The sequence below is a fragment of the Rhodamnia argentea genome, chromosome 5, assembly GCF_020921035.1.
Source record: "Rhodamnia argentea isolate NSW1041297 chromosome 5, ASM2092103v1, whole genome shotgun sequence".
Lineage (NCBI taxonomy): Eukaryota > Viridiplantae > Streptophyta > Magnoliopsida > Myrtales > Myrtaceae > Rhodamnia > Rhodamnia argentea.
Window position 1 is genome coordinate 3,172,975 of NC_063154.1, and position 24,895 is coordinate 3,197,869.

Here is a 24,895-nt window from a genome sequence, read left to right on the forward strand (position 1 = left end):
AACCAATGCACAAAATGGTCGATCAGAAGGAGTAGTACAAAACTCACTGTTTGAAGATCTCTTCTTCTTCTTCTTCTTCTTCTTCTTCTCCTTCTTTGTTGGGATTATATAGTGAGCTGATCTTCTTTTCGAAACAGAACCCACAATAAAAAGTTCATAAAAAGCAAGAAAGATTGGGCTTTTGCTTGTGGAGGTTGGACAAAAGTGAGTCCATAGAGACGGAGAGGGAAGATGAAGAGAGGAGCTATGGCTGTAGAGAGCTAGGGCTTTGCTTGGAGTATCAGCAAACGGTTGTTTCCGTTTTTAGAGAGAGACTCCCGCCATGGCTTTGCAGGCTTGTGAACTCAAAGCTCTGTTTCATTTACATAAGTGGAGATCCGAAACGTCCAAATGACTCGGACACATAAATCAAACATTGAACAACGTTATTTTATCATTACATGCAATTCACCAAATTAATAACATTAGCATCACTGTACATCCTCAGGAAGGTGGGCCTAAGCTCTCTACTTCTGGCAAATCATATCAGTTCGACGTCGCTTTCGCTTCATTTGACTTCCGTTCTATATTTAGCAGCAGAAAATGATGAACGCATAGGTCCTAAAATTGCCATATAGTGATCAGTATTTATGGCCATGCTGATCATAGTCAAACCCTAAAACAAAATATATCAGACCAGTTGAGTTGTGGGGTCTTAATGTATTCGGTCAGTAGCACATCCGTATCCGTCGATCAGTTTTCTAATCCTGCATTTCAGGTTCTCTCTTGATTTTAGTATACACATTCGCTTTGTGTCGAATTCATTATACTCATTATTCAGTGCTAGCCTTAAGGACAGCTTGCTTACTGTCGGTTTATGTAACTTATACTAATGACAATGTAATTAACCCGGCCTTTCTTATTCAATGTTATCGACTCGTTAATCAAACCGGGCACCCGACTAATCACGATGTGCGCAAAAAGACTCTCAAGAAAAGCGCTTTCGCATGCATCAACATACGAAATCAAAATACATCCAGACCTCATTAGGGTTATTTTTGGGTACTGGAAGGAATACAATTTATTTTTTTCCAATATAGGGGATGTTGCGTTGTTCAGTTTGACTATTTATTTGCCCTTTACATATTGTATGGTATATAAAGCATGATGCTTTTATGAACACGATGACAAAAGAAGAAGAAGAAGGATAAAAAGATACTCAAGTTACTTCTTACGCGAATGAAAAGGTGATTAGGTCATGAGTTACGAGGAAGGGACGTCATAAATTTTTAACATTTGCGTTGCATTTCCTAATCCTAGCAAACAAATTTATCCGGGTTGTCATTTCAACGTAGTTATGACATAGTGACAAATAACCATGAAATTCAAGGAGACCCTTGGTTACATCAATAATTACCGTTTAGTATTTTCCATTAAATTTTCGGAGTTTTCCATGTTAATTCATCATGTCAACAAAGATTAGATTTCTAATGTTCCATACAAGCGAAGTTGACAACTCGACCTTTTCAAAACTAACATGAATTGTCTATACAGATCTTCGTCGAATCACGTAGCTATTTCAAAAGTCACGCAATGAAACAAAGGTACAGTCAAATGAACTAATCAAGACATAACTTGTGGTCTCTTTCCTCTCGATCATTGTTTCCCCGTTTCTTGTCCAAATCAAACGCACCCGAAAAGTTCAAAGAGAAGAACAACTCTCCTGCAAGCAACTGAAAATTTTGTTGCAGATGATGAGAAAAGCCAGGGAAATCGTCGGTGCTGATTATCCATGATGCGTATCCATGTGTATATCCACGCGTATTTTGCTTTATAATCTAGGGCAGTCCTCGAAATTAGTTGCAAAGTCATACCTAAATCTAAACCTAACCTCGGGCGGAGTTCATTTGACGTGGGTCGGCCGAGGAGCTGCATGAAAATACATGTTTAAGTGGGGATGAACACGACAGCATTTGGGCCTACGTATGTCCATGGTTGACTTTGATTGAATCTCTGCTGTGAAATCGACGGACAGCGACCCCTAAAACACTCTCGTAAGCGCACGTCTCTGTCTTCTTTTTTGCTGCCTAGGGGTCGGTCGCGGGCTTAGTTTCTTTTTTCTTTTGCTTGTCATTGCGTTGTCTCGGCTCTCGGACGAGTCTTGGACGCAGTCCTCGGACGTTTGCCGATTCCTTGTTGCATTCGAAACTTCTTTTTCAGGTGGGGAATCTCGATGTATTAGCCTTGGTTTATCCTGAGTTGTCATACGTGAGGATCGTTCGTTTGGAATTAAGTGAAAGTGAAAAATGCTTCCTTCGAAATTCAAAATATTGTCTATATGTTGATTTGCGTGTCGACGTTTATCCATACGAAGGTTTCAGATGTCTCGAATTAAAAAAAAAAAAAAGAAGAAGATGCGATCAGAACCCAAAATACACATATGAATTCATATGCAATGCATTCTCACTTTTGTTGGCAATTTCATTCTCGATACATTTAGAACTCAAAGATGTGCAATCAAACGAGTCATTGAGTAAAAAGGTAAAAGTCGGTCCAAAACACGTCAAGTTTTTGAAGTAGGTGGAGCATAAAAACTTCAAGGGATGATCCTACTGTTTTGTCGGAAAAACATGAATTTTTTCAGCGTCGACAGATTTTTCAAAAAGTTCGTAACTTTGTCAATGTTAAAAAATTGTCGGTGAGAACGGTTCCCGATCACCTGATTTCTAAATAGCTTACCTGCACTTTTATAAAAGTACAAACTTTTTCTAGTTTGTTTTCGAATCACCAAGCATTCTTTTTTTATTACTTACTCGCTTTTCTGCATCTTTCTTATCAGTTATCACACCTTGAATTTATTAGATTCTTATACAAATAAAGCATTGTAGAATATCCGAACCCTCGTAACAAAGAGCATGCTAGCACATATGAATTAAACTAAGGGTGCATTTATTTCGTGAAAAATAAATAATTTGAGAAATATTTTTCTTAAAAATAATTGCTTATATCGCATTAAATAATTAGTCGATAAACATTGTTTTTATTATGGACAACAATTTATATATGAACGTTATCGTGGACGGTGAAAATATTTTTCCTTCATTTATTTTTTTGAGTGATGTATACGATCGATTTTAGGAAGATGTTTTTCAAATCATTCATTATTCGCAAAACAAACAAAACCTAAATCTAACATTTGTGTAAATCGATTAAAAATGAAGGCAAAATGGGTCGATCTATAATTCACATGGATGATTCTTTTTTCCCTACTTAATCCAAATTAGATACGGTGATGGAAAATGGGTTAGCTCCTTTATATTTCTATTCTACATATGAAACTTAACGGAAGAGCATCATACATACAACGTAATTTTTCCTCATCTCAGCAATGAAAGTCTTATACCATCACGTTTTTTAGTTCCATCATGGCATGCAACCGTCGAAACAACTGGCGACAGACTTAACTTCTCAAAACCGTGCACAACCAAACACAAAAACAAAACAAAACTCATGAAACATAAAATCTGTATTTATTATTCGTAATTTATGAACCACATGGTCCCAAGTGTCTGATTCCGACCGTCTTAGAGATTAATTAGTTAAGATTAACCGATGATTCACAGGTTGATAATTCGATTGGCAGTTCGAATCTTTAGATCTCTCGATCTCGGAAAAAGCGTTGGCCAAGCTTGTGAGACCGAAAGGAACGTCATGAAAGCTATCTCCTTGTCCTGTAGACATTCTGAATCTTCACCCGATCGTCACCCTTGCATTCTTTATGCAAGAAAATACCGACTGCCAACATGTGTAACGATGACAAGCTCCCAGATTAATCATTTAATTAGCTTGCTAATTAAAAAATTATTGGTGAAACTATTTTTTGTTGATGCTACAGGAGTTGCCTTGTTCTAGAACCCTTCCAATTACCTGGAAAAGAGACAATTTACATTATGGATTTTGTTAGATTTCGAGTGGTGGAGTTATCGGGTTTGGGAGATTGCAGGGGTTTTATCACACGTGGTGCGAAATTAACTAAGGATGTGGATTTTATTATTTTTAAAGGGTTGACCACTTACCCTTGAGGCCTTGTCAGATGACAATAACGATAATTTTTAAATTGATCGGCAGGTTATTGCCCTCTATTCTTATCCTATTATGACCCCAAAAGAACCTAGGACCTCTTCTAGGAAAAATCAAATTATAATGACTTCTATCCGTTAAGCCCGTGGTATGGTCAGTCCATCACATAAAGATAAGCTCCTCGTGATGGGAGTACTTGTTCCTCTTTAATCTTTGGGGGTAATAACACCGCGAGTACCTAAGCTTTAGTCTGTGTTTCAATCAAAGTAAGGTTCAATCAAGTATCTCAACTTTTCAATTTAGCTCAATGTGAGGCCTCCATTAGATAAATTGTGGGGTGATGCGTTCTCGCCAACATGACTTGTTTACTCAGCGGCAGTTAGAAGCACAATTACTAACACGACTCGCTTACATGAAAGAAGTTTATGCCATCTCTATTTAGGTGTTGAGCAACCAGGAAGGAGAGAGAGTTGGTCGAGACGAGCTAAGCTATCCACTGTCTCCGGTGACATAACAGCGTCTCAAGAGGCCATGTCCGATGTCGATGTTGGCAATTAACAGCTATTTAATGGAGTTAGTGCCTATGTTGGCATTTTTTGTCCATGATTTTAACGAAGGTCTCTTGTTGAGCCAAATTCAAAAAGTCGAGGTACTTGATTACACAAGAAAAAAGTTTAGGTACTCGATTGTGAAAGGGCAAAATTCAAATACCAATGGTGTCACTATGCCTTGATCTTTTTAAAAGACTACTTAGAATGTTTTTTTTTTTTTGCATTATTTCGGTAGCACCCCAATGTCAACATATATTGTCTGATATTATGCTAATACCAACGTAACTCTCATGGGAAAATTGTAGGGACATTTATTTTGGACATCATTGGAATGACATGGTATGCTACTGCTTCTGAGAAGGATAATTACTGAAAGTTTTCTTCTTCTTTTTTAATAATTTAGGGGTGTCAATATAATAGCACCAAAGTGCAGGGGTTCAGCTTGTAATTATGATAGTTTCTATGTGGATTGAAGTTTGACTGACATTGAAAAGAAAACTTTATAAGTCAAAGGACATTCTTGTCTCTTAGATGTTGTACTTTGCATCAACAGCTTGGACCCCTCTTATTGTTGTAGCTGCTCAAAAGTCCACGCAGCAGATTTCTTATCATAACACAAGTGGATATTGTAAAACCAAATGGTGTTGTTGCTATCAAATTTGACTTGGGCTGTTGCTGATTCCCTCGAAACAATCTACGCAATTCGATATAAAATCGACCGATTTAGACGATGTCTTCTCATGTTAAAATATTGATTCCCCATGTCATGTGCAGGCCGAGCTTGTATTTGGCCAATCTTCGAATTCTACTAGACCAGTTTATACGTTCGTGACCATTTTGAATGTCTAAAGGTGGAGAACCATGCTAAGAGATTGACACAAATGGAATGATTTCCTTTGTAAAGAAGTGCTGCACTTCCTCTTATCCCATCATTTTCCATTGGTCTCGTTCTCCTCTTTGATTTGGGAGTTACCAACTTAACCATCGATTGATCCGGAAAATGTCGAGTCTCGGCATGACTTGTGTTTTGTGTCATTCTCTTTTGCAAATAACCGCGGGTAACAATTCCGTGTCCTGATGTGCACAAAAGACTAGCCGGAGACCGGAGGACACCGGTCTCCGGCTATCCTATTCCAAGGCCTCTCGGTTTATCCGGAGCTCCTTTATGGGCCTTGATTCGCGTATGCATTTTGAGACCGTTCAAAAGGCCCGGTAACATGGGCTTGCTTGAGAAGAATTGGGCTGGGCCAACTTTGTCCAACGTCAAACAAACAGTCACGGCTTCTGCACGATATCATCTTCATCATTTTGCTGTCGCCTTGACACTTAATGATACACGCAGCACATTCCGAAGGCGATGCCCCGACACAATTATTAGGAGCGCGCTCTACCACTGAGCTAATAGCCCGTCGTGCGGGCCTTCCGTCCGGGCTCGCTATATCAAAAGCGAGAGAAACCCCATCCCCCTCTTTCCCTTTTTTGCCCTCATGTCGCCATGCGGGAGGGGCATGGGGACGTCAAAAATGAGATTCTATCAACTTGTTCCGACCTAGAATAATAAGCTCATGAGTTTGGTCTTATTTTATTGTCCAGAAAAGAAAGAGAACTTCCATCTCCAAGTTAAACTCAAATATAGCTCACTTGTCATTTGATGAGAGGATCATGACAAAAATGATCCTTAAACTCTAGTCTAATATGCAATGTGGTCCTTGACTTTTAGCACAATATGCAATGTCATCCCCGGACTTTTAATTTGCTCAATGTTGCCCGTGGACATTTGGTAGATGTTCAATTTGGTCCCTAGATTGCATGAAAAATGTTCAATATTGTTATTTCATTAATTCAGGTTTAATGATAGCTAGAGGTGTCAATGTAAGTCTTTAACCCACTTTTATTCACTTAGGTTATATATGGGTTCATCAAATTTTAAAAAAATGGGTCAAATATGAGTTTAGACTTATAAAGTCTATTCAAATAGTGGCCTGCATCTTCTCAAGCGCCACTACAAGTACTTTCATCTCTATACGTTTAATAATTTGCGACCAAACATAATTTCGTCATGAAAAAACAAGCCATAAAAAAAATTAATTTCAATCGCTAAAATTTCGTTACCATAACCTTATTTTCTTGCAATGGTCCTGTAACTTTAATTCAATGTTCAATTTTGTTGCAACCCTCTCGAGGAGAAACATTACACATATTTTCTCGAGGCGAGTTAACGGATTACCAAATAAACATGGGCGATTATTGAATTTGCATGGCAAATTTAATTATGAAAAGTTCTTTTTACCTTAATGGCCTCCGCTTACCAATTGAAAGCCGAGCCGATTAGAGACCGAGTAAAACACGGGAGGTCGTTTTACATCCACGAACTGAGCATTCGAGTCCGTGGACTTGATGCTAATGTCTATCTAACGGCCAATTTGATACCATTTCTCTTTATGGAGAAACGCTTCATGCGATCTTTCGCAATTTTTATTTTTTTATAGTTTCTAAAACAGAAAAAAAAAAATCTAAATTTGCCATGCAAGGGGGCACAAACAGTAGAATTCGAACAACGCGATAATCAAGCAAAATATGATGATATAAAACGAGTGAAAGCCATTAAAAACTTCAAATTATACCCACTATGACATATTTATTCAAAAAAAAAAAAATTGTGACATCAAAAATATCAAACTTGTACCCGTGTAACATATGTATCCCAAATGCTTATCTTAACTCAACCCATTTTCGGACTGTGGCCTGTAGCTTCTCAAGCACCACTTGTAAATAGGCCTCAAGTGTATTAGTTTACATTTTACATTTTATTATTTTTTATAAGTAAAAGAAAGAAAAAAAATTAAATTAAAAAATGTAAAAACTATTTTGGAACACCGCCGTCGTCCGGTCGCCGTCTCCGGCCGTCGGAGAAAAAAGAAAAGAAAACCAAAATAAACTAATAAAATACTTTTTTTTAAATTGATTTTTTAAAAATCAAATAATAATTTTTAATAAGAAAAGCTTATTTTAAAATATTAAAATATTAAAATATTAAAATATTAGAAAAAGTTTACAAAATTTTTTAAAAAAATTCAATTGCATGAAAGTGTTTTAGCAATATTATTTTTCTTAAAAAATTATAAGAAATAAATATTCCAAGATTTGATTAAATATATAAGCATTTGAGTAATATGGGTCAAGTTGAGTGTAGGTCGTCAAATTTGTACTGCATGAAAATAGGTCAAAACGGGTTAAATAGGTCGAGCCATATTCGACCTAACCCAAACCCGACATGATCCACCTTTTTGACACAATAATATTGAATATTTTCATGCGGTCCATAGATTAAATTGTATATATAACAAAAGGCCATGGATCACATTAAACGAACATAAAAATTCATGGACGACATTATACATTCGGCTAAAATTCAAAGACCACGTTAGATAAATCTAATGTTTAGCGCCCACGTTACACGTTGGGTCAAAGTTCAGGGACCATTTGCGTCATTTACCCTTTGATCGGAGCAAGTTATGCAGGAACTAAAGATATTAGTGATTTCTCGAATGAAGCCGACTAGGTTGACGTCATCGGTCTTTGTTTATAAGCGATAGCAACACAAATACTGGATAAGTAACATTGATGAGCAAGGATCAACGTCATTTTTAAGAGTAATAACAATAGCAACAGTAGGAGATAATTGTAATTGTCCTCTTCTATATCTCAGTTCGCCTTCGAGCTCCATGATATGTCAAAGACAGCAGTTGCCCCCAAAAGAGCAATGGATCTCCTTTCAGCTGCGCAGAAACTCTTCACCACCCTGCCTTTTTCCTCAAAGTCGTCTCCAGGAACCCACTCTCGAACTCCATTGATGGCTTCAGAACAACCCTCCACTATTCTTCAATGGAGAGAGAAGAAATTCAGACCCAAATGGAGTAAGGGAGGACTAGGACTATTGGGGGTGTGAAAAAACAAAAGAAACTCCAAAAAATGTTAGAAATAATGGGTATATATAGGCGAATTTTTCTTATAGTGACTAGTGAGTGTGGTAGGATCTTCTAGTCATAAGCTTAGGGAATGGGGAAATTGTTAGAAATGTCATAAACCCGTTGTATTAGTGCCAATTTAATTTTAAGTATTTTAATCGTGCCAATTTAGTCCCAAACTTCTTTTTCGATCAATATTCCTAAACCTTTTGACCTAGAGGGCATTCAGTCCTCCTGGTTAGTTTTGAATGCGAGGCCAGCCCTTGCCAGTCATGGTTGTGCCGGCCACCGGAGGAAATAGAAGAAAAAAGATAGGAAAAAAATAATAAAAAATAAAAAATTCAAAAGGTATTAAAATATTATTAAAAAAATGTCCACATCAACAATATCTGGCCAAAACTAACCGACTGAATTGGCTCTAGATCAAAATAATTATGAGTAAATTAGCATAATTTTAAATTGACATCTATGCAGTTGGTTTAGGATTTTTCTCACATTTTTCCCCCCTTAGGAAAGTACGAACCTTCTGTTGTCTGTGGAGCCTCTGTATCAATGGACGTGTCCGTCTGCCTTTCTAGTTTCTCCTGCGTTGTTGGGTCGTCTTTTCATTCTTTCTCTTATTATGGATTTGGGCTTCCTGAATGGGCCACGATCTCGCAAGCGGGCTTTCTACGGGCGGAGCCCAAGTCCCAAGGTTCCGCAATGGAGGGCGATGTATAAAACCCAATAGGGTTTCGCCCTTCTCGTCCTTCTCCCTCGGAAAACCTTCACCCTCTCTCGGTCGCTTCCTCCGCGGCGCGCGCCCTCTTGCGTCTGCGCCGTCTCGATCTCAGGTGCGACTCTGTACAAAAAGTTAAAATTCCTACATGTTTCTCCGAGTCCTTGTTCCTCCAGCAATCGCATCTTGTCTGTTAGTTTCTGATGAGTCGAGCAAACTAGGTTTCGATTAGTTTAGCAGACAGCTTTGCCTCATTTGCAATTTGCCTACGTTTTTTAATGATCTTGTTGCTGAATGCTTCGTTTGTGTCCTCGTTAGTGCTGTTTAAGCCCTGCTGATGTTTTAGATCTTTGTTTCTTTTCATGGTGTTTGCTTGAGCACTGCTTCAAGTGCTGGATTCAAACCTCGATACTTTTGAGGGTATTTGTGTGGATGAAGGGAAAACGAATTCGTATACCGTGTTTATTTTCATGCTGTGATCTTGTTAGAGCGTTTTGGGCATACCAAGATGATTACAGAGAGCCCTGCGTTGTATGGGGCAGCTTTGCTAACCCATGATTTTGATCTCTGGATCTGTCTTTAGTCTCCGTGTCAGGTGACTCGATAGAAATGACCTGTGATGTCAAGTTGCTTAGTTTTGCAGTTTTTTTTTCCCCCTTTGCGAGATTGCCTTGAGAATGTCTGCCCCCGTTTATGCTGATGACGGTGAGTTTCTCTGTGTTGCAGGTTGCAGTTTGTTGATTGTTTACGATGGTGAGGGTGAGTGTTTTGAATGATGCTCTTAAGAGCATGTATAACGCCGAGAAGAGGGGAAAGAGGCAGGTCATGATCAGACCCTCGTCCAAAGTGATCATCAAGTTTCTTCTGGTGATGCAGAAGCATGGTATGCTCTTATCAATCGCCTTTTGAGACTTGATACTTGTATGGTTTGCACTTATTGTCGTACTATCCTTGGGGCCATCGCTAGGTTACATTGGAGAGTTTGAGTACGTCGACGACCACAGGGCTGGCAAAATTGTGGTTGAACTCAATGGAAGGCTAAACAAGTGCGGAGTCATCAGTCCCCGTTTTGATATTGGTGTCAAGGAGATCGAAGGCTGGACTGCAAGGTTGCTTCCCTCAAGACAGGTTTGTTCCGAAAGCTTCTCCTTACCACTCACTATCTTCAATAATAAGTTATTTGACTTCGAAGCTGTCTTTTACCTGGTGTTCGCCTTGGTAGGTTTATCACATTTCTCAGATGGCATTCTGAGCTTAGACTTGCAGTCATAAATCTGATGCCTTTATAGCTTAGCATGACTAAAACTTTTGCTAGCCCACCGTTTACCTCTTAATCTAAACTAAGTTCCTCTCTGAAACTTGCAGTTTGGTTACATTGTGTTAACAACTTCAGCTGGCATTATGGATCATGAAGAGGCTAGGAGGAAGAACGTCGGTGGAAAAGTACTTGGTTTCTTTTACTAGGCGGAGTTAGTTTTGCCGATGGATCCCTGAGATTTCTATTTTGTGAGGGATTTTGTCATGTAATTTTGAACTGGTTTTCCATACGTTTCACCTTATTGGGTTTTCACTTTTCGTCTAATGGAGCTTTTGATATTTCTTTCCGCCTCTGTCCTCTACTGCAATATATGCAGTTGACAAGATATACAGTTTGCCTTTTAATTATGGATGTTCCTGCGATTGTCTAATGACACGGTGGTTGTTGGAGTTCGCTTAAGGGCGGGATCATTGGTCGTATGCATGATGTGTTACCCATGGAATCTCCAATCCCCTCTCTTATTTTGGAGTAGTTTTAACTGTCTGGAGCACCTGTGACTTGATGCTTTCTCGTGTAGTTCTTCGAATTTCAGCCGATTGACAAACTGCTCATTGAAGTGCAGAGCAAAATCGTCTGTGGTCATTTGGACAGGGGATATGGTTCAAGTATGTGATGATGGTTTTGGTGATTGGTTACTTGTGTCTACTTCTTTGGGGGTATGGAGATGAGCGTTTGATGTTGGCGGTGCACTGGCTTGTCATGTGGGTTGCTGCCTTTTTTACCATCTCTTTAGCTGAAGTGATGGGAAGGACAGTTAGATATTGGTGATTGATAAGGGAAAAACAGTGCCTCCCTTGCATGACATCTTGCTTCATTAAACTTGTCCTAAATTTTTTTTGGCGGTGAGCTTCTAGCCGAAGTTGAATTTCACTGGAGCGGACTGAAAGGGGTCGCTTTCAGTTTCCTAATTACCTAATGAAAGAACGTCCTACGCTATTCTTAGCGATTTTGCAGTATGGACTTTCTCCGCGACCCTTTCATTCTTCTTAACGGAGCGGATCGTTCGGCTTCTCTGGCAAATTACTGTGATTAAAACGGTGCAAATTGTTGGCCATAGAGAGAGAAAAAGGACTTCTAGCATTCATGTTGTCCTCAATCAAAATCTACTCTAGCACTCTCATGTTGTTCGAAAATATTTGCGCGGCAACGGTATTGTTCGATCCATCATTGGATACAAGCTTAGTCTCTTGTAGGGATTGAAGGCATAACTTATCCCGCGGATCAGCAAAACAGCAAGAACAGTAAAAGTAAACGGATACTCTTCGTTCAAATGGTTCGAACCCACACAAAATTCTGCTCAAGGAACTTGATGAGTAAGGATCGGCATCACTATATAGCGAATTACAGTAGCAACAACAGGAAACAATCCTAACCGAGTCCTAACTTTCCTTCTTCCCCTCCAAGAATCGTCTCATCTCAACTCGCTCCCGAGCTCGATGGAAAATGCCAAAGATAACAGTTGCCCAAAAGAAACGGTCCCCGTTTCCACGCTCCGCCTGTGCGCGCCGAGTTCTTCACCCTCCCTTTTCCTCGTACGCATCTTCGAGGACCTGTCGCCGACCTCCATCAATGGCTTCCGAAGAACCCATCACCGATTCCTCAAGGGATGTTCTTCTTCCAAATCCTGAATGAGAAGGTGACGAATAGGTTGGAGCTAGCGGGTATTATATGTAGGCGATGTCTTCCTGGCGAGGAAGAGAGGATCTTCGGAGCATATACTCGTGGAGGTACCCCAACTTTTTTGTTGTCCACTCGCACTGAATTAATGGACGCGTCGATGTGCCTCTTTCTTACGTTGGCGGGTCGTCTTTCCGTTTCTTGTTTCCACCACCTTCCTTCTTTTTCCCCTTCCCATTAATTTAGCCCTAATCTTTTAATTATACCAATTGAGTCCTAAACTTTTTGATAATTTATCAATTTAATCATTCAACAAATTTTCGCTGAAAACTATTAACATGAACGCCGACCATCCTATGTGATAAGATTTACGCCGAAGTGAAATTTTTTTTGAGTTTTTTTAAATATTTATTATTAATTTTCTCTTATCTTTTTTTATTATTATTAAGCACCGGTAGTTGGGCGAGGGCTCAAGGCCCTCACTCACAGTTGGGCAAGGACAGCGAACCCTTGTCCTGGCCTATGAACCCCAACCGGCCCTTAACACAAAACCTAATCAAAAATTAAAAATTTTTACGTCAACATAGATCGTGCCACATAGAATTGCCATTGTCATATTAGTAATTTCTGGTAAAAATTGATCAAATGGCTAAATTGACAAATTATCAAAAAATTTTAGACCTAATTAGTATAATTAAAAGGTTGAGGATTGAATTGGCCAAAATTCAATAGCTTTAGTACTTCATAGACAATTTTCCCTACATTCATGATATAAGGGAAAAAATAATAACGGTGGCAATAATTATGATGGAGTGATTTGATTGCACAGATTAAGAGAGTTCGAATCTCCATCTTGCAAACAACAAATCACAAAAAAGGAAAAATTACCAAAACAGTCCTAAGTTTATTACAATTGTATCAATTCGGTTATTATTTTTTTTTTACTAATTGAGTCCCAAACCTTTTGCTTCTATGCCAATTTAGTCCATTTGACTGATTGTGGTTGACGTGGCACCGACATGACCAAATTTTAATAATATTTTAAATTTTTGAATTTTTAAAATTTTAAATTAAATTTTTATTGGTCTTTATTTTTTTCGCTTCCTTCCTTTGCTTTCTGTTTGTGGCCAACGAGGGTCTCGACCCTCGACCGACCTTGCCCGGATCCGGGCGAGGACAACCACGCCATTGCCTTACCGACCATGGTTGAAGGCAGCCATGGTCTTGCCAACCGCGATCGAGGCGGCCTTTGCTGGCGGCCGGTGAGGCCATATCAAGTCTACTCTCGCCTAATGGCCAACGAGCTTCAGCGATCCTTGTCGGCCACAAACGGAAATCAAAGGAAGGAAGGAAAAAAAAAACAAAATAACAAAAATCTCAAAAAAATTAAATTGAAAAATAAAATTATATTAAAAATTGGCCAAAGTCAACGCCAGGTGGCCAAATGAACTAAAATGATATAAATGCAAAAAATTTAGAACTCAATTAATTAAAAAAAAATTTAGAACTGATTTGACATAATTATAATAGATTTAGTACTCTCTTGATAAGTATCTCCCCGCAAAAATAACGAGAGTTGGATGGTCAAATATGTAAAGAATTTCAAAAGAGGAGGAAAATCGGGAATGGAGGACAATGCTTCAAAAGCGTATTTTGCCAACCCAACAATCTTTTTCAAAATAGGATACCACGAATTCCGAATTACTTACGGTTCTCAAATGTAATCGAGATGATCTGATGAACGAGGTGAATCATGCCACAAATATCTCGTGATGTGCAAAGTCAGAATTTGAGCACTTAGTCATAGTCAACTCCCTTCGAATCCTCCGATAGCTAACGATCAAGATTTCATCACCCTAAAACTAATCCTATATCCGTGCAAAAATTCTGTCAAGCTGTTACACATATTCCTTATTTCTTATTTCTTATTTCTTTCTTTCAATTAGATAAAAAAAAATTTCAAAAAAAATCGAAACTACTTGGAGTTAAATTCATTATGATAACAACCAGCATCTCAAACGCAACAGATAATCTTTCTCCTCCTACTACGACTCGTACAAGTATTTCCCATCTTGTTGAGGAACCAATACTGTGAACAGCATATTCCCCAACAAATCCCAAAATCAAACCGTATTTATATCGAACACATTGTGATCACACCCTTCAAAGCGCGCACACGCACAAACGCTTGATAGCTTCATCGTTCAGGAGTAAATCGGAGAGAGACAGAGACAGAGGCGCGACCCGCCATGGCGAAGGATCAGCTGGAGGTGCTCAATGTCCTGGACCAAGCCAAGACTCAGCTCTACCACTTCACCGCGGTGGTGATCGCCGGGATGGGCTTCTTCACCGACGCGTACGACCTCTTCTGCATATCCCTGGTCACCAAGCTCCTCGGCCGGATCTATTACTACGTGCCCGGATCGTCCAAGCCCGGCAGTCTGCCCCCGAACGCAGCAGCCGCCGTGAACGGGGTCGCCCTGTGCGGGACTCTGGCTGGGCAGCTCTTCTTCGGGTGGCTCGGGGATAAGTTGGGCCGCAAGCGCGTCTACGGCATCACCCTCATGCTCATGGTGGGGTGTTCCGTCGCCTCCGGTCTCTCCTTTGGGAGCTCGCCGAGGGCTGTCATGGCGACCCTTTGCTTCTTCAGATTCTGGCTAGGTGAGTTTCCCGATAATGTTGGTGCACAATTATATGCTTGATTGAAAGTAGATTTTGACCGAAAAAAAAACTTTTAATTCGATACATTATGCTGATGTTCACCGTTGTGCCAATTGGCTAGGTTTCGGCATCGGAGGGGATTATCCTTTGTCTGCGACGATCATGGCAGAGTACTCCAACAAGAAGACCCGCGGCAGTTTCATTGCGGCAGTGTTCGCGATGCAAGGGTTCGGGATCCTTGCGGGTGGGACGGTGGCCATCGTCGTTTCCTCCATCTTCGGCGCTTTGTACCACGCGCCGCCATTCGCCCACGATCCCGTGGGATCCACCGTCCCCCAGGCAGACTACGTGTGGAGGATAATCCTGATGTTCGGTGCACTACCAGCCGCCCTCACCTACTACTGGCGGATGAAGATGCCGGAGACTCCGCGCTACACCGCCTTGGTGGCGAAGAACGCCGAGAAGACGTGCGCAGACATGTCGAAGGTCTTGCAAGTGGATATCCAGGTTGAGAAGCAAGACCTCGAGAGCCAAGACCGGGTTGAAACCGCCAGTTTCGGGCTCTTTTCGAAAGAGTTCCTCCGTAGGCACGGCTTGCACTTGCTGGGCACAACAAGCACTTGGTTCTTGCTTGACATTGCCTACTACAGCCAAAACCTCTTCCAAAAGGACATATTCAGCGCCGTCGGATGGCTCCCCGCGGCAAAATCCATGAGCGCCCTTGGCGAGCTCTACATGATCGCTCGCGCCCAAACCCTAATCGCACTCTGCGGCACCGTCCCGGGCTACTGGTTCACAGTCTTCCTCATCGACCGCATCGGCCGGTTCACCATCCAGTCCATCGGTTTCGCCTTCATGTCCGTGTTCATGTTCGCCCTAGCCATACCCTACCACCACTGGACCCTCAAGGAGAACCACATCCCGTTCGTGGTCATGTACGGGTTGACCTTCTTCTTCGCCAACTTCGGGCCCAACAGCACGACGTTCGTGGTCCCCGCTGAGATCTTCCCAGCCCGGCTCAGGGCCACCTGCCACGGGATCTCAGCAGCCTCGGGGAAGGCCGGGGCCATCGTGGGCGCGTTCGGGTTCTTGTACGCGGCGCAGAGCCAGGACAAGGCCAAGACCGACCCGGGGTTCCCCGCCGGGATTGGGGTAAGGAACTCATTGATCGTGCTCGCGGTTGTCAATCTGCTGGGCTTGCTCTTGACTCTCCTCGTGCCTGAATCCAAAGGAAAATCGCTCGAGGAAATGTCGCAGGACTACTGCGAAGAGGCTGAGAATCGCTCCAAGAGCGAGGCTGCAATTGGCTAGGGCATCAAGAACAATTTTTACGTCAACCTCTCTAGATATAATTCTGTAAAAATTTGGCATTGATCATAAGGTCTGCCTTCGGTTTTTAAGCGTCTCTTCTTCCTTTCCTGGATTCTTGATTGATGTTGCCGACTGAGTTTTTACCGCATGACCCAAGTTAATTTTTTGGTTTTGGAGTTAAATTTCATCTGTTTATTTACGTAGAAGCATATGTCTAACGTTTTATCGTATGATTTAATCTTCTTTTATGCACCACCATATTTGCATGTTGAGAGATATTTATTGGAACGGCAAAAGTAGTCCGATTTTTAGGGTTAGTTAACTGTTAGCTAAACGCTAAGTGCATCATAAAGAAAGGACAGATACTAATCACGAAATAAAATCCATCGATATTTCTTGCATCTATAAATACGTTCAAATATTATTCAGATTATTCGAAAAACTATGATATTATCTGACATCTACATTTTGAACCGATGGAAATCAAAGAAACTATAGTGAAATTTCATATTCTTGAAATTATTAATTACGCGAAATGTGCTTGTTATGCTGAATTTCCTTTACATACATTGACCCGATCGATCAACGGTTTTATGAGGGATTATAATTTCTTTCACGATTATTCTTGCCATGATGCATGAGTAGTGATCCAAATCTAAAGCCTTGCTCCACTTTTTTTTTTTGTGTTAGACATGGGTTCCCAATGTTCCTCTGTTCTAACATGGCGAGAACACTCAAAAGATTTAATATGATTTCTAGACAACGTCTCTGTGTTGTGTTCAGACCAATCAGTCACAACGTGAAAAAGGATAGTTATATTGAAAGCAAATGGCTGATTTCATAAAGCTATCCCCGAAAGTGATAGCTGAATGGTATCGCACAGTCTATCGTAAGGTCATAAGTTCGACCGATGTCGGGATTAAACCTTTGCTAACTCGTGCCATGGACATCTACAAACTTATGTGAAAAGACTATGGGCTTTCTGACGTGTTAATAAACAATTGTTATGAGCGAGTAAAATCTACGAGTGGACCGAGTTATAATGACTCAAATCGAATATGAAGTAGTCGATCTCTGAGTCTCCTAATGTCCAAAAAGGATAGCTTTGTCGGTCATCCCTTTCCATTTGATTTGCTTATGAAAGAAAGGAAAGAAATTTGATAAACCGATAGTGTAACAGTATAACGGTGCAATCTCAATCACGAATATTGTGAATGGTAAAAAATATATAGCAATCATGGCGGGACCTATCTCTGATTTTATGACTAGCATTTTACCATCATACTGTTGTATCGTAATGCTAGCAATATCCAAAAGGAAAATCGGAAATCTAAGCATCTAGTTGAGTCAATGAAGTCTTAGCCCTCAGTTAAAAAGAGTAACACTAGGCATATTATGGCTCCCACAAGATTAACACCGGTTATACTACAACTACGGTACAAAAATGGCCAACCAAGTGATCTGACTAAGTGCAAGTGAGCCATATTCAAGAATCATAAAACATATGTCGTATCAATTTGGTATATTCATTGTTCAAATCGGGATGACTAGCTGGCGTTATTCTAAAAATAACTCACAAAAAAAGGGTCATTGGTGCCCGATCTCAAAACAGGAACCTTCTAATGTGTTTATTTGGCCATAGTGCAAACCCTGATTCAAATCTTGGAGGGTGCACAAAAGAAAATTAGAAGAGGTTTCAAAACCGGTTCAGTCCGAAAATTGACAGGACTGGATGCTCTCCCTCTATGTAGCACAGACACTCTCCGGGAGCTTTTGTGTCATGTCGTGTCGGACACTCTCTGACACTCTTCGACATGAGACGTCGGCGCTCCGGGCACGCTAGCAACCCACGAGTTCAGCATCCCGACAAGTCATTTCTACATGCATGGAATCAATTTTAAGTATTTTCAACAAGTTAGGAGTCAAAATGTAAATCTATCAAAAATATATATATTTAAGTTATAAATCCAGCCACCCCAAAATTAAAATACCCAGCCATCTTTAAAAAAAAAAAAATCTAATCATGAATCCCTAATAGAAAAAGAAAAAATCGACTTCTAATATTAATGATAATTTGTCAAGTATATATAAAAATGTACATTTAATATATAATGTCTTCCAACGTGTCAGAATTTTCTATTTTTTTAAAAATTGCGTGTCGGCGTGTCGTGTCATAACGTGTTACGTCGGTTAGAAATGATTGTCCACACAATGTGCCCTATTAATGATTGTCTGGGCCCATATCCATTCGTAGGTGGACCCAGTGGAGAGGATATTGATTTATCTGAAATGTTAAATCTTTTTAATTTTTATGTAAATGATGAATGGTCCTGATGCAAGGACTTCAGAGCCTGATACTCGATTCTGTCCATTATGATTTAAGACTCATCCCTTGGTTTATATCGGCACCAAGTCATCCATCGGGGGAGTTTCTTGACTAAGACTCAAATCGACATATGTCGACCGAGTTACTCAAAGCCTTTCTAAGTAGGGGTAAGTAATTTCAGGGTCGGTAACCTGGACTTAGAACTTACCCATTTGAATCGGTTATTCAATTTTTAGAGCTTGAAATATATCATGCATATCTTGAAACTTAGAACATACCATGCATACCAAGGTTAACTAAGGTTTTATTTGTATTCTTAATCCAATGATTGTAGCAAATCATCATATCTAATGATCATTATTTACAGCGACAATTCACTAACCATAATTCATATTTAGACACAAAAAAAAAATATGACATTTATAAAGTAAAAGTCTAAGTCATGAATTTCATGGAAACGTTTGACTTTAAAAAAAAAAAACAAGAATAGCGGCTACATGTTATACACTCATTATCGGATGTAATAGAATATCATAGGATTGCGCAAAAATGTAGAATAGAAAAAATACAAAAGTTCGTTTCTTTTAAGATCCAACGAAATCGATTTCTCAATTTTTAAAATTTGAAAATTATCATGCATACGTTAAATGGGAGCCGATCCATCCAGTCGCCCGAGAGGCTCCACAAAATTCACTGTCCAAGGCGAAGATTCGGTGCGGCCGAGTCCACGCTACGTCCACCGACGTCGTCCACTCCGCATAGCAGGATACAACTGTATATTCACGCTTGCCCTTCGTACGTATGCGGTGAGTGAGACTTCGCCCGAAAAACAATTTTTCAAATTTAAATAATAATAATAATAATAACAAAGGAAAATCATTGCCATAAATTTCCTTTTCTTCTTCCTTCTGGTCTCTCTCTTCCATGTCTTCCCTCGCTTGTTGAACTTTCTTCTTTCAACCGCAGGTCTCCCTTTCTCGTCTTTGATTCGCATCGTGTTGTTTCGGATGCGTTCGTACTTTGCTCGATGCGCAGACATCGATTCGCGATTTTGAACTTCGGAAGGCATTCTCTGTTTTTTGCAGGGAGGGATTTCGCTTTTCTTCTTTCTGGAGGTGAGATTCAATGGCTGCACCACCGGCGAGAGCCCGAGCCGATTATGATTACCTGATTAAGCTCCTCCTGATTGGCGACAGCGGTTAGTTTCTCCCGTTCCTTGCTCTTTGGTTTTTTTTTTTTTGGCCTTTTGTGTTTGTGTGTTTGGTTTCCTGAGTCAATGAGGGAGGGAATCGGTGGGAGTTTGAGTTTGAAGCTGTGTGTACTGTTTTCCTGGTTTGGTTTGAAGATTTCAGGCGCGTGGTTTGTGCTTTGTTTCGTCGATTGGAGATGATGGCGAGGTTCTGGAATAGGAAGTGATCGAGCAATCTAAAGGGTTTTTTGTAGTTTGTCTGATGCATTTGGTATGAATTGGTGCGGCCTTACATGTGTGTGCTTGCTTCTGGGATTCATTCTTGGAGTCTTTGAACAACTCAAAAGCCATTGACCTTCTACCTGAAAAGTGAGAGGATTCGCTCGGAGATAAATGAAAGTTAGATGAGATCGAGACATGGTATTGATGTAATGATGGACCAGAGAGACTAGAGCTCATCATTAGTATATCTTTCTTCTAGACTATATCGAAGTTGAAGCTACAACGATTATGAATCTGAGACTCGTTAGTTTTACCAGTGAGGCAATTATGCACATGACAATGTTATCTCTCTACACTTGCGTCTGCTGGCCAAGTGTGTGCAAATCACGCAATCTTCCCCAACTTACCACTCTGTCTGGCATACATCACCATCTGTTGTTGCTGTTGCTTCTGACAAATCAGCCTCTGGACCTGGGAACTCGTATGTAGTCCATTTAGATTGAGATAAGGCATGTACACTTATTTGACATGTGGTTAAATGAACATTGTGCTGGAGGAGGGCATTTCGCTTTTCTGGTTTGTTTTATGAACTAACTCTTTCCAAACTAAAATTGAATGATTCGGCGTGGTGATGCTAACCTTTGGAACCAGTTTGAAATCTCTAGTCCCTGTCCCATGATGAGCGCACATGATCCAAGCTTAATAAGGAAATTTCCTGTTATTGTCCTTTGTTTTCCAAGAGTGACCCGTTCTGTCTGAAAGAACGAAATTAAGTAGTTTAATCCTTTCAGATTAGCTAAATGTGCTTCTCAAGTTAATTGTTGACTATTTAAATTCTCCAGTTTTTTAGAGTCTACGTATTTGGTTTTGATGGCCTAAATCTTCATTTGATGACTTCCAGCTAAAAAACCTCTACAGTTAATTACTTGAGTGTTGTGTTATGCTGGTCTCTTGTGGTATATGAGTTTCAGTACATCTATAGCAAAAGTAAGAGAGTTTTGCTGTGTGCCGATCTGACAGTGTTGTGTTCCAAAACGTTTCAGGTGTCGGGAAGAGTTGTCTGCTCTTGAGATTTTCTGATGGTTCCTTCACAACTAGTTTCATCACCACTATAGGGTTTGTATCATGAGGATGACTATATTGTTTTCTGTATATGCTATTCTAGCCATGCCTTTGCAATTCAGAGTTCAGAGGCGTAATGGGTGGGAAGATCATGATATTCTGAGTTCTTTGAGGATTGCATGACAGTTCAGATATCAATTATAATGCTTGACATAAATTATAGACATGCTTGAAATTTACATATTCATGCTCTTTGCGTGCAGCTCTTTAGTTTTTTCGTTTGGCTTTGATCAATCGATATCAGATCGGGGGATGTACAGGAAGAGAGGAAATTTGGATGCTCCTTATGAACTTAACTCTGCAATATTGGAAATTCTCTCATTTGTTGTTCTTTTCCCTCTTAACAGCATTGACTTTAAGATCAGGACCATCGAGCTTGATGGAAAGCGAATTAAATTGCAAATCTGGGATACTGCCGGGCAAGAGCGATTTCGAACCATCACAACAGGTTTGATTGAGCTGAAAATAGCCTCTGTTCTTTAATAATGACATTTTGTGTTGGGATTTTTGTGCGAGAGATGCATTGTAAGCCACGTTTGCCTTAAAGCTTTATTTATTGACTCTATAGTAATACCCGAAGCTATCTGCATTTCTACTGGATTAGATTGATTGTGATGTATTTGGCATTTTGAGGCTATGTAGAGCTCAAATGTTTGATCAGAAGAGTGAGTTGTTTCCAGCTTTGAGATATTCTTATATAAAAGAGCTGATTCTTTTGACACATGAACTAGACTTAAAAACTTGATAGACTGAGAGATGTGAAATCCTGTGGAAACCACACTGGTAGGCTGATGACATAAAGCTCAGCCAAAGGAGCACTGATTATGGAATAGTAAACGCCTTTGCTCTATAACACCTGAATGAGTTTCGAGTATATAGCCCATATAGCTTCTTCTTTTCTAAATCCTCATTGTCCTTCTTGGGGTTGCATCTTGCGCATGTTTAATAGTTCTGTTTTTGCCTATTCAAGTTCTAATAGCTACAGATATATTCATGTTTTTTCTGGTTTTGCAGCTTACTATCGTGGAGCTATGGGCATTTTGCTTGTGTATGATGTCACTGATGAGTCATCTTTCAACAGTAAGTTCTCCATATTTTGAGATTTTTGGTAGCCTGCTTTTGAGTAAGTTGCATATTGAAATGCTGAGGGCATCATGCTGATACTTAATTGGCGATTCTTTATACTCGATCATAGTGTATCTAATGATGGAGCTAGTTTGTGTATTGTCTGTTGATTGTTCTTAAAAAAATCTCTATGAGCATTAACTTGAATTTTCATGGAGTATTTTCCTTGTTATATTTCAGATATCAGAAACTGGATTCGCAACATTGAACAGCATGCTTCTGACAATGTAAACAAAATATTGGTGGGAAACAAAGCTGACATGGATGAAAGCAAAAGGGTAAATGACTTGCCTTTTTGGCTGTTATGATCTGCACTTTCTTTGCAAGCACCTTCATCCCCCCACACCCGCTGAAATCCTTTCTATGGCTCTCTCTCTCTCTCTCGCTCTGCACACACTGTCATTGTGTTATGATGGGTATGAATGCTTGTTTTTGGAGAGAGGCGTGCACTGTGTACTGTTCTTGCAGTTTTTTTATTCTTTTTTTTGGGGGGGGGTTGGGTTAGTTAAAAGAGAAATTCACTATGATGCACCAAGGGGGCGCCAACACATGTACAAAAAGAGCTTGTACCCAGAAGTGTCTACTGATGACTAGAACGTACTTTTCTTTGGCATAGGCTGTACCTACTTCCAGAGGTCAAGCTCTTGCTGATGAATATGGTATCAAGTTCTTTGAAACGGTAAGTTGCGAGTTAATGCTAGAAGTAAATTTGCAGTTGGAATGATGCTTTCTGCTCTGTTAATATTAGAAAGTCAATGATGCAGAGTGCAAAGACCAATATGAATGTCGAGGAGGTGTTTTTTTCAATTGCGAAGGATATTAAGCAAAGGCTTGCAGAAAGTGATACGAAGGCCGAGGTAAAATTAGTCTTCTTGTTTATCAGTTTCCTTTTCAATTCCTTAAGAATTGTAGACTTGCTCCATTACACTTGTACCTGCACTCAGTACTCCTAAACTAGCGAAAAATATTCTGCTGCAGCAGAGCCTAAGAATCCGTTTCATGTTATCGTGAGAATGGACCAACATTAGGGTACAAACTTATAGAATTGAAATGTGCTGAAAAAACACTGCTAAATCATTTATGTGGCAATTCACTGGAAAGATAGCTGTTGAGATGTGTATAATATCAATTCCTATTTTTGCAGTCGGTTATTTTTATGAACCACCTTCCACGAGTATGTCGGTCTTTGCAAATTAACAGACATAAGGATGTTCAACACGAAAATGTCAGTTTTAGTGGCCTAGTGCATTAGTGGACGGCATATTTCCAAGTTTTAACACAAAAGAGTATGGTGGAGTTGAGATTCTATCATGTCTACTGCACTGGGCTTTCCCCCGTTTGCAGAAGTTTCGTAGATGTAAAGTTGCGATATGAGAGGGGTGTGGGTGGAAAGGAGAAAAGGATGACACGATGAATGCTTGTTGTATGAGGCCTAATAATCCAATTAGAAAATCAAGCGTAAGCAGAGAGGGGATCGAGTGAACATTTGATACTGTTGCCGTTTGCTTTCAGCCTCAGACAATCAGGATAAGTCAACCAGACAAGACAGCTGATGCTGGCCAAGCTCCGCAAAGATCCTCTTGCTGTGGTTCGTGAAGAAACAAAACAGGACAGAGGAAATACAAGGAGATTGTGCGAGTGGTATCTTTAATTTTTTATGAATGGCTTATTAGGATGCCAACTTGGCGGTGGCTTGGCTTCACATATGTAGTCTGCCTATTGTTATTTTTATGATAGATCCTTTTTCGGGGATACTTATGTTAGACTGTCTTTTCTGTCGTCGCAACTTCAAATGTCCTGGTGGTTCATCCATTTCTTTGTCCCTTCTCACTAGTGTGCTTATTTTGATATAGAAGATTCTGGAATTAGCCTTTTTCTCTTCCGGAAGGGGAAAAATTTAATCTGAATAGTGTTTTCTATCAACTGGTTACATCTTGTGAGAGTCGGGAGTATGTGACGTGATCTTTTGCCAGAATTCCGTTTTTGGCATTGCATTGCCGTGGAGTCTCCTTGAGTAGAATCTTTTGATTGAAAAACGGTGGGAGTAGTTCGCAGCCTGTTTGTGTATGTATTGCTCATTCGTCGGGAATTGATGCATCGCTCCGCAAGCCAATCGAGCAGAGGACGAAACATTAGTCTCTCACGATGTAATGAATGACGAGAAGATATCGTGGACATTCACTACATAAAATCAATCAACCTGTACCAACAATAAGGCTCCTCGTATACAATGAGGAGAGGCACATCGTTAACGGTGAATGGTGGTTTCGGACGAGGAGCACGACCCTCTCTTTTGAATTGGGTGGAACGATGCCCATTTTTGCAGGAACAGCACTTAGTCTATGATGGTAATCTGGGTTATGCTTGCGGTTGCAGAATTCATGCTTTGCTCAGAATGCAAGGTTAATACTGGACACTAACAAGTGACAACCACGTCATTCCTTATAGATCATGATAACCATCATCTCTCTCTCTCTCTCTCTCTCTCTCTCTCTCTCTCTCTCTCTCTCTCCAAATCTTCCAACTCCATTGCCCATTTCACCTTTATTTCCGGCTTTTCTAAAAGGAAAAGAATGCGTGCTGCTGCTCTTCCAGTGGCGGCTTTTTCAATTAAATTAAAGACAATTGTGGTGCTCAGGTCATTCCGCACGACCTTCCTTGCAACCCCTGAATTGCTTCTTGACCTGCAGTTTTCCGTGATCAGTGTT

General features: G+C 40.2%; 3 protein-coding genes across 5 annotated transcripts; all 3 read left to right on the plus strand.

The window, feature by feature from the left end:
- The first annotated feature begins 9,305 nt into the window (after window positions 1-9,305).
- On the plus strand, window positions 9,306-10,981 carry LOC115726707 (40S ribosomal protein S15a-1). 2 transcript variants are annotated; one of them, XM_030656705.2, is made up of 4 exons: window positions 9,306-9,411; window positions 10,023-10,179; window positions 10,264-10,424; window positions 10,662-10,981. In XM_030656705.2, the coding sequence occupies exons 2-4, from the start codon at window positions 10,047-10,049 to the stop codon at window positions 10,758-10,760; spliced, it is 393 nt and encodes a 130-aa protein (XP_030512565.1). In that variant the 5' UTR covers window positions 9,306-9,411; window positions 10,023-10,046; the 3' UTR covers window positions 10,761-10,981. The 2 variants fall into 2 exon arrangements, with proteins under 2 accessions (XP_030512565.1, XP_030512564.1); XM_030656704.1 differs by having other exon boundaries at window positions 9,312-9,421; window positions 10,662-10,961.
- A 214-nt stretch (window positions 10,982-11,195) lies between these two features.
- Window positions 11,196-24,129, plus strand: LOC115726706 (ras-related protein RABE1c-like). 2 transcript variants are annotated; one of them, XM_030656703.2, is made up of 9 exons: window positions 19,354-19,495; window positions 19,615-19,727; window positions 20,984-21,056; window positions 21,410-21,510; window positions 22,077-22,142; window positions 22,368-22,465; window positions 22,804-22,866; window positions 22,952-23,044; window positions 23,700-24,129. In XM_030656703.2, the coding sequence occupies exons 2-9, from the start codon at window positions 19,655-19,657 to the stop codon at window positions 23,781-23,783; spliced, it is 651 nt and encodes a 216-aa protein (XP_030512563.1). In that variant the 5' UTR covers window positions 19,354-19,495; window positions 19,615-19,654; the 3' UTR covers window positions 23,784-24,129. The 2 variants fall into 2 exon arrangements, with proteins under 2 accessions (XP_048135405.1, XP_030512563.1); XM_048279448.1 differs by lacking the exons at window positions 19,354-19,495; window positions 19,615-19,727; window positions 20,984-21,056; window positions 21,410-21,510 and adding an exon at window positions 11,196-11,223 and having other exon boundaries at window positions 21,951-22,142.
- LOC115726705 (inorganic phosphate transporter 1-4-like) lies at window positions 14,280-16,408 on the plus strand. The gene is made up of 2 exons (XM_030656701.2): window positions 14,280-14,892; window positions 15,014-16,408. Exons 1-2 carry the CDS (start codon window positions 14,481-14,483, stop codon window positions 16,201-16,203), a joined length of 1,602 nt encoding a protein of 533 aa, XP_030512561.2. The 5' UTR covers window positions 14,280-14,480; the 3' UTR covers window positions 16,204-16,408.
- Window positions 24,130-24,895: the final 766 nt, after the last annotated feature.

What these genes read in the sequence shown, in the direction of transcription:
- LOC115726707 (XM_030656705.2), top strand. Translation starts at nt 10,047, where the DNA reads ATGGTGAGGGTGAGTGTTTTGAATGATGCTCTTAAGAGCATGTATAAC. An exon ending in TCTGGTGATGCAGAAGCATG is followed by an intron (nt 10,180 to 10,263) that starts GTATGCTCTTAT and finishes GGCCATCGCTAG; the next exon opens with GTTACATTGGAGAGTTTGAG. An exon ending in GGTTGCTTCCCTCAAGACAG is followed by an intron (nt 10,425 to 10,661) that starts GTTTGTTCCGAA and finishes TGAAACTTGCAG; the next exon opens with TTTGGTTACATTGTGTTAAC.
- LOC115726705 (XM_030656701.2), top strand. Translation starts at nt 14,481, where the DNA reads ATGGCGAAGGATCAGCTGGAGGTGCTCAATGTCCTGGACCAAGCCAAG. An exon ending in CTTCTTCAGATTCTGGCTAG is followed by an intron (nt 14,893 to 15,013) that starts GTGAGTTTCCCG and finishes CCAATTGGCTAG; the next exon opens with GTTTCGGCATCGGAGGGGAT.
- LOC115726706 (XM_030656703.2), top strand. Translation starts at nt 19,655, where the DNA reads ATGGCTGCACCACCGGCGAGAGCCCGAGCCGATTATGATTACCTGATT. An exon ending in ATTTCGAACCATCACAACAG is followed by an intron (nt 21,511 to 22,076) that starts GTTTGATTGAGC and finishes CTGGTTTTGCAG; the next exon opens with CTTACTATCGTGGAGCTATG. An exon ending in GTATCAAGTTCTTTGAAACG is followed by an intron (nt 22,867 to 22,951) that starts GTAAGTTGCGAG and finishes TCAATGATGCAG; the next exon opens with AGTGCAAAGACCAATATGAA.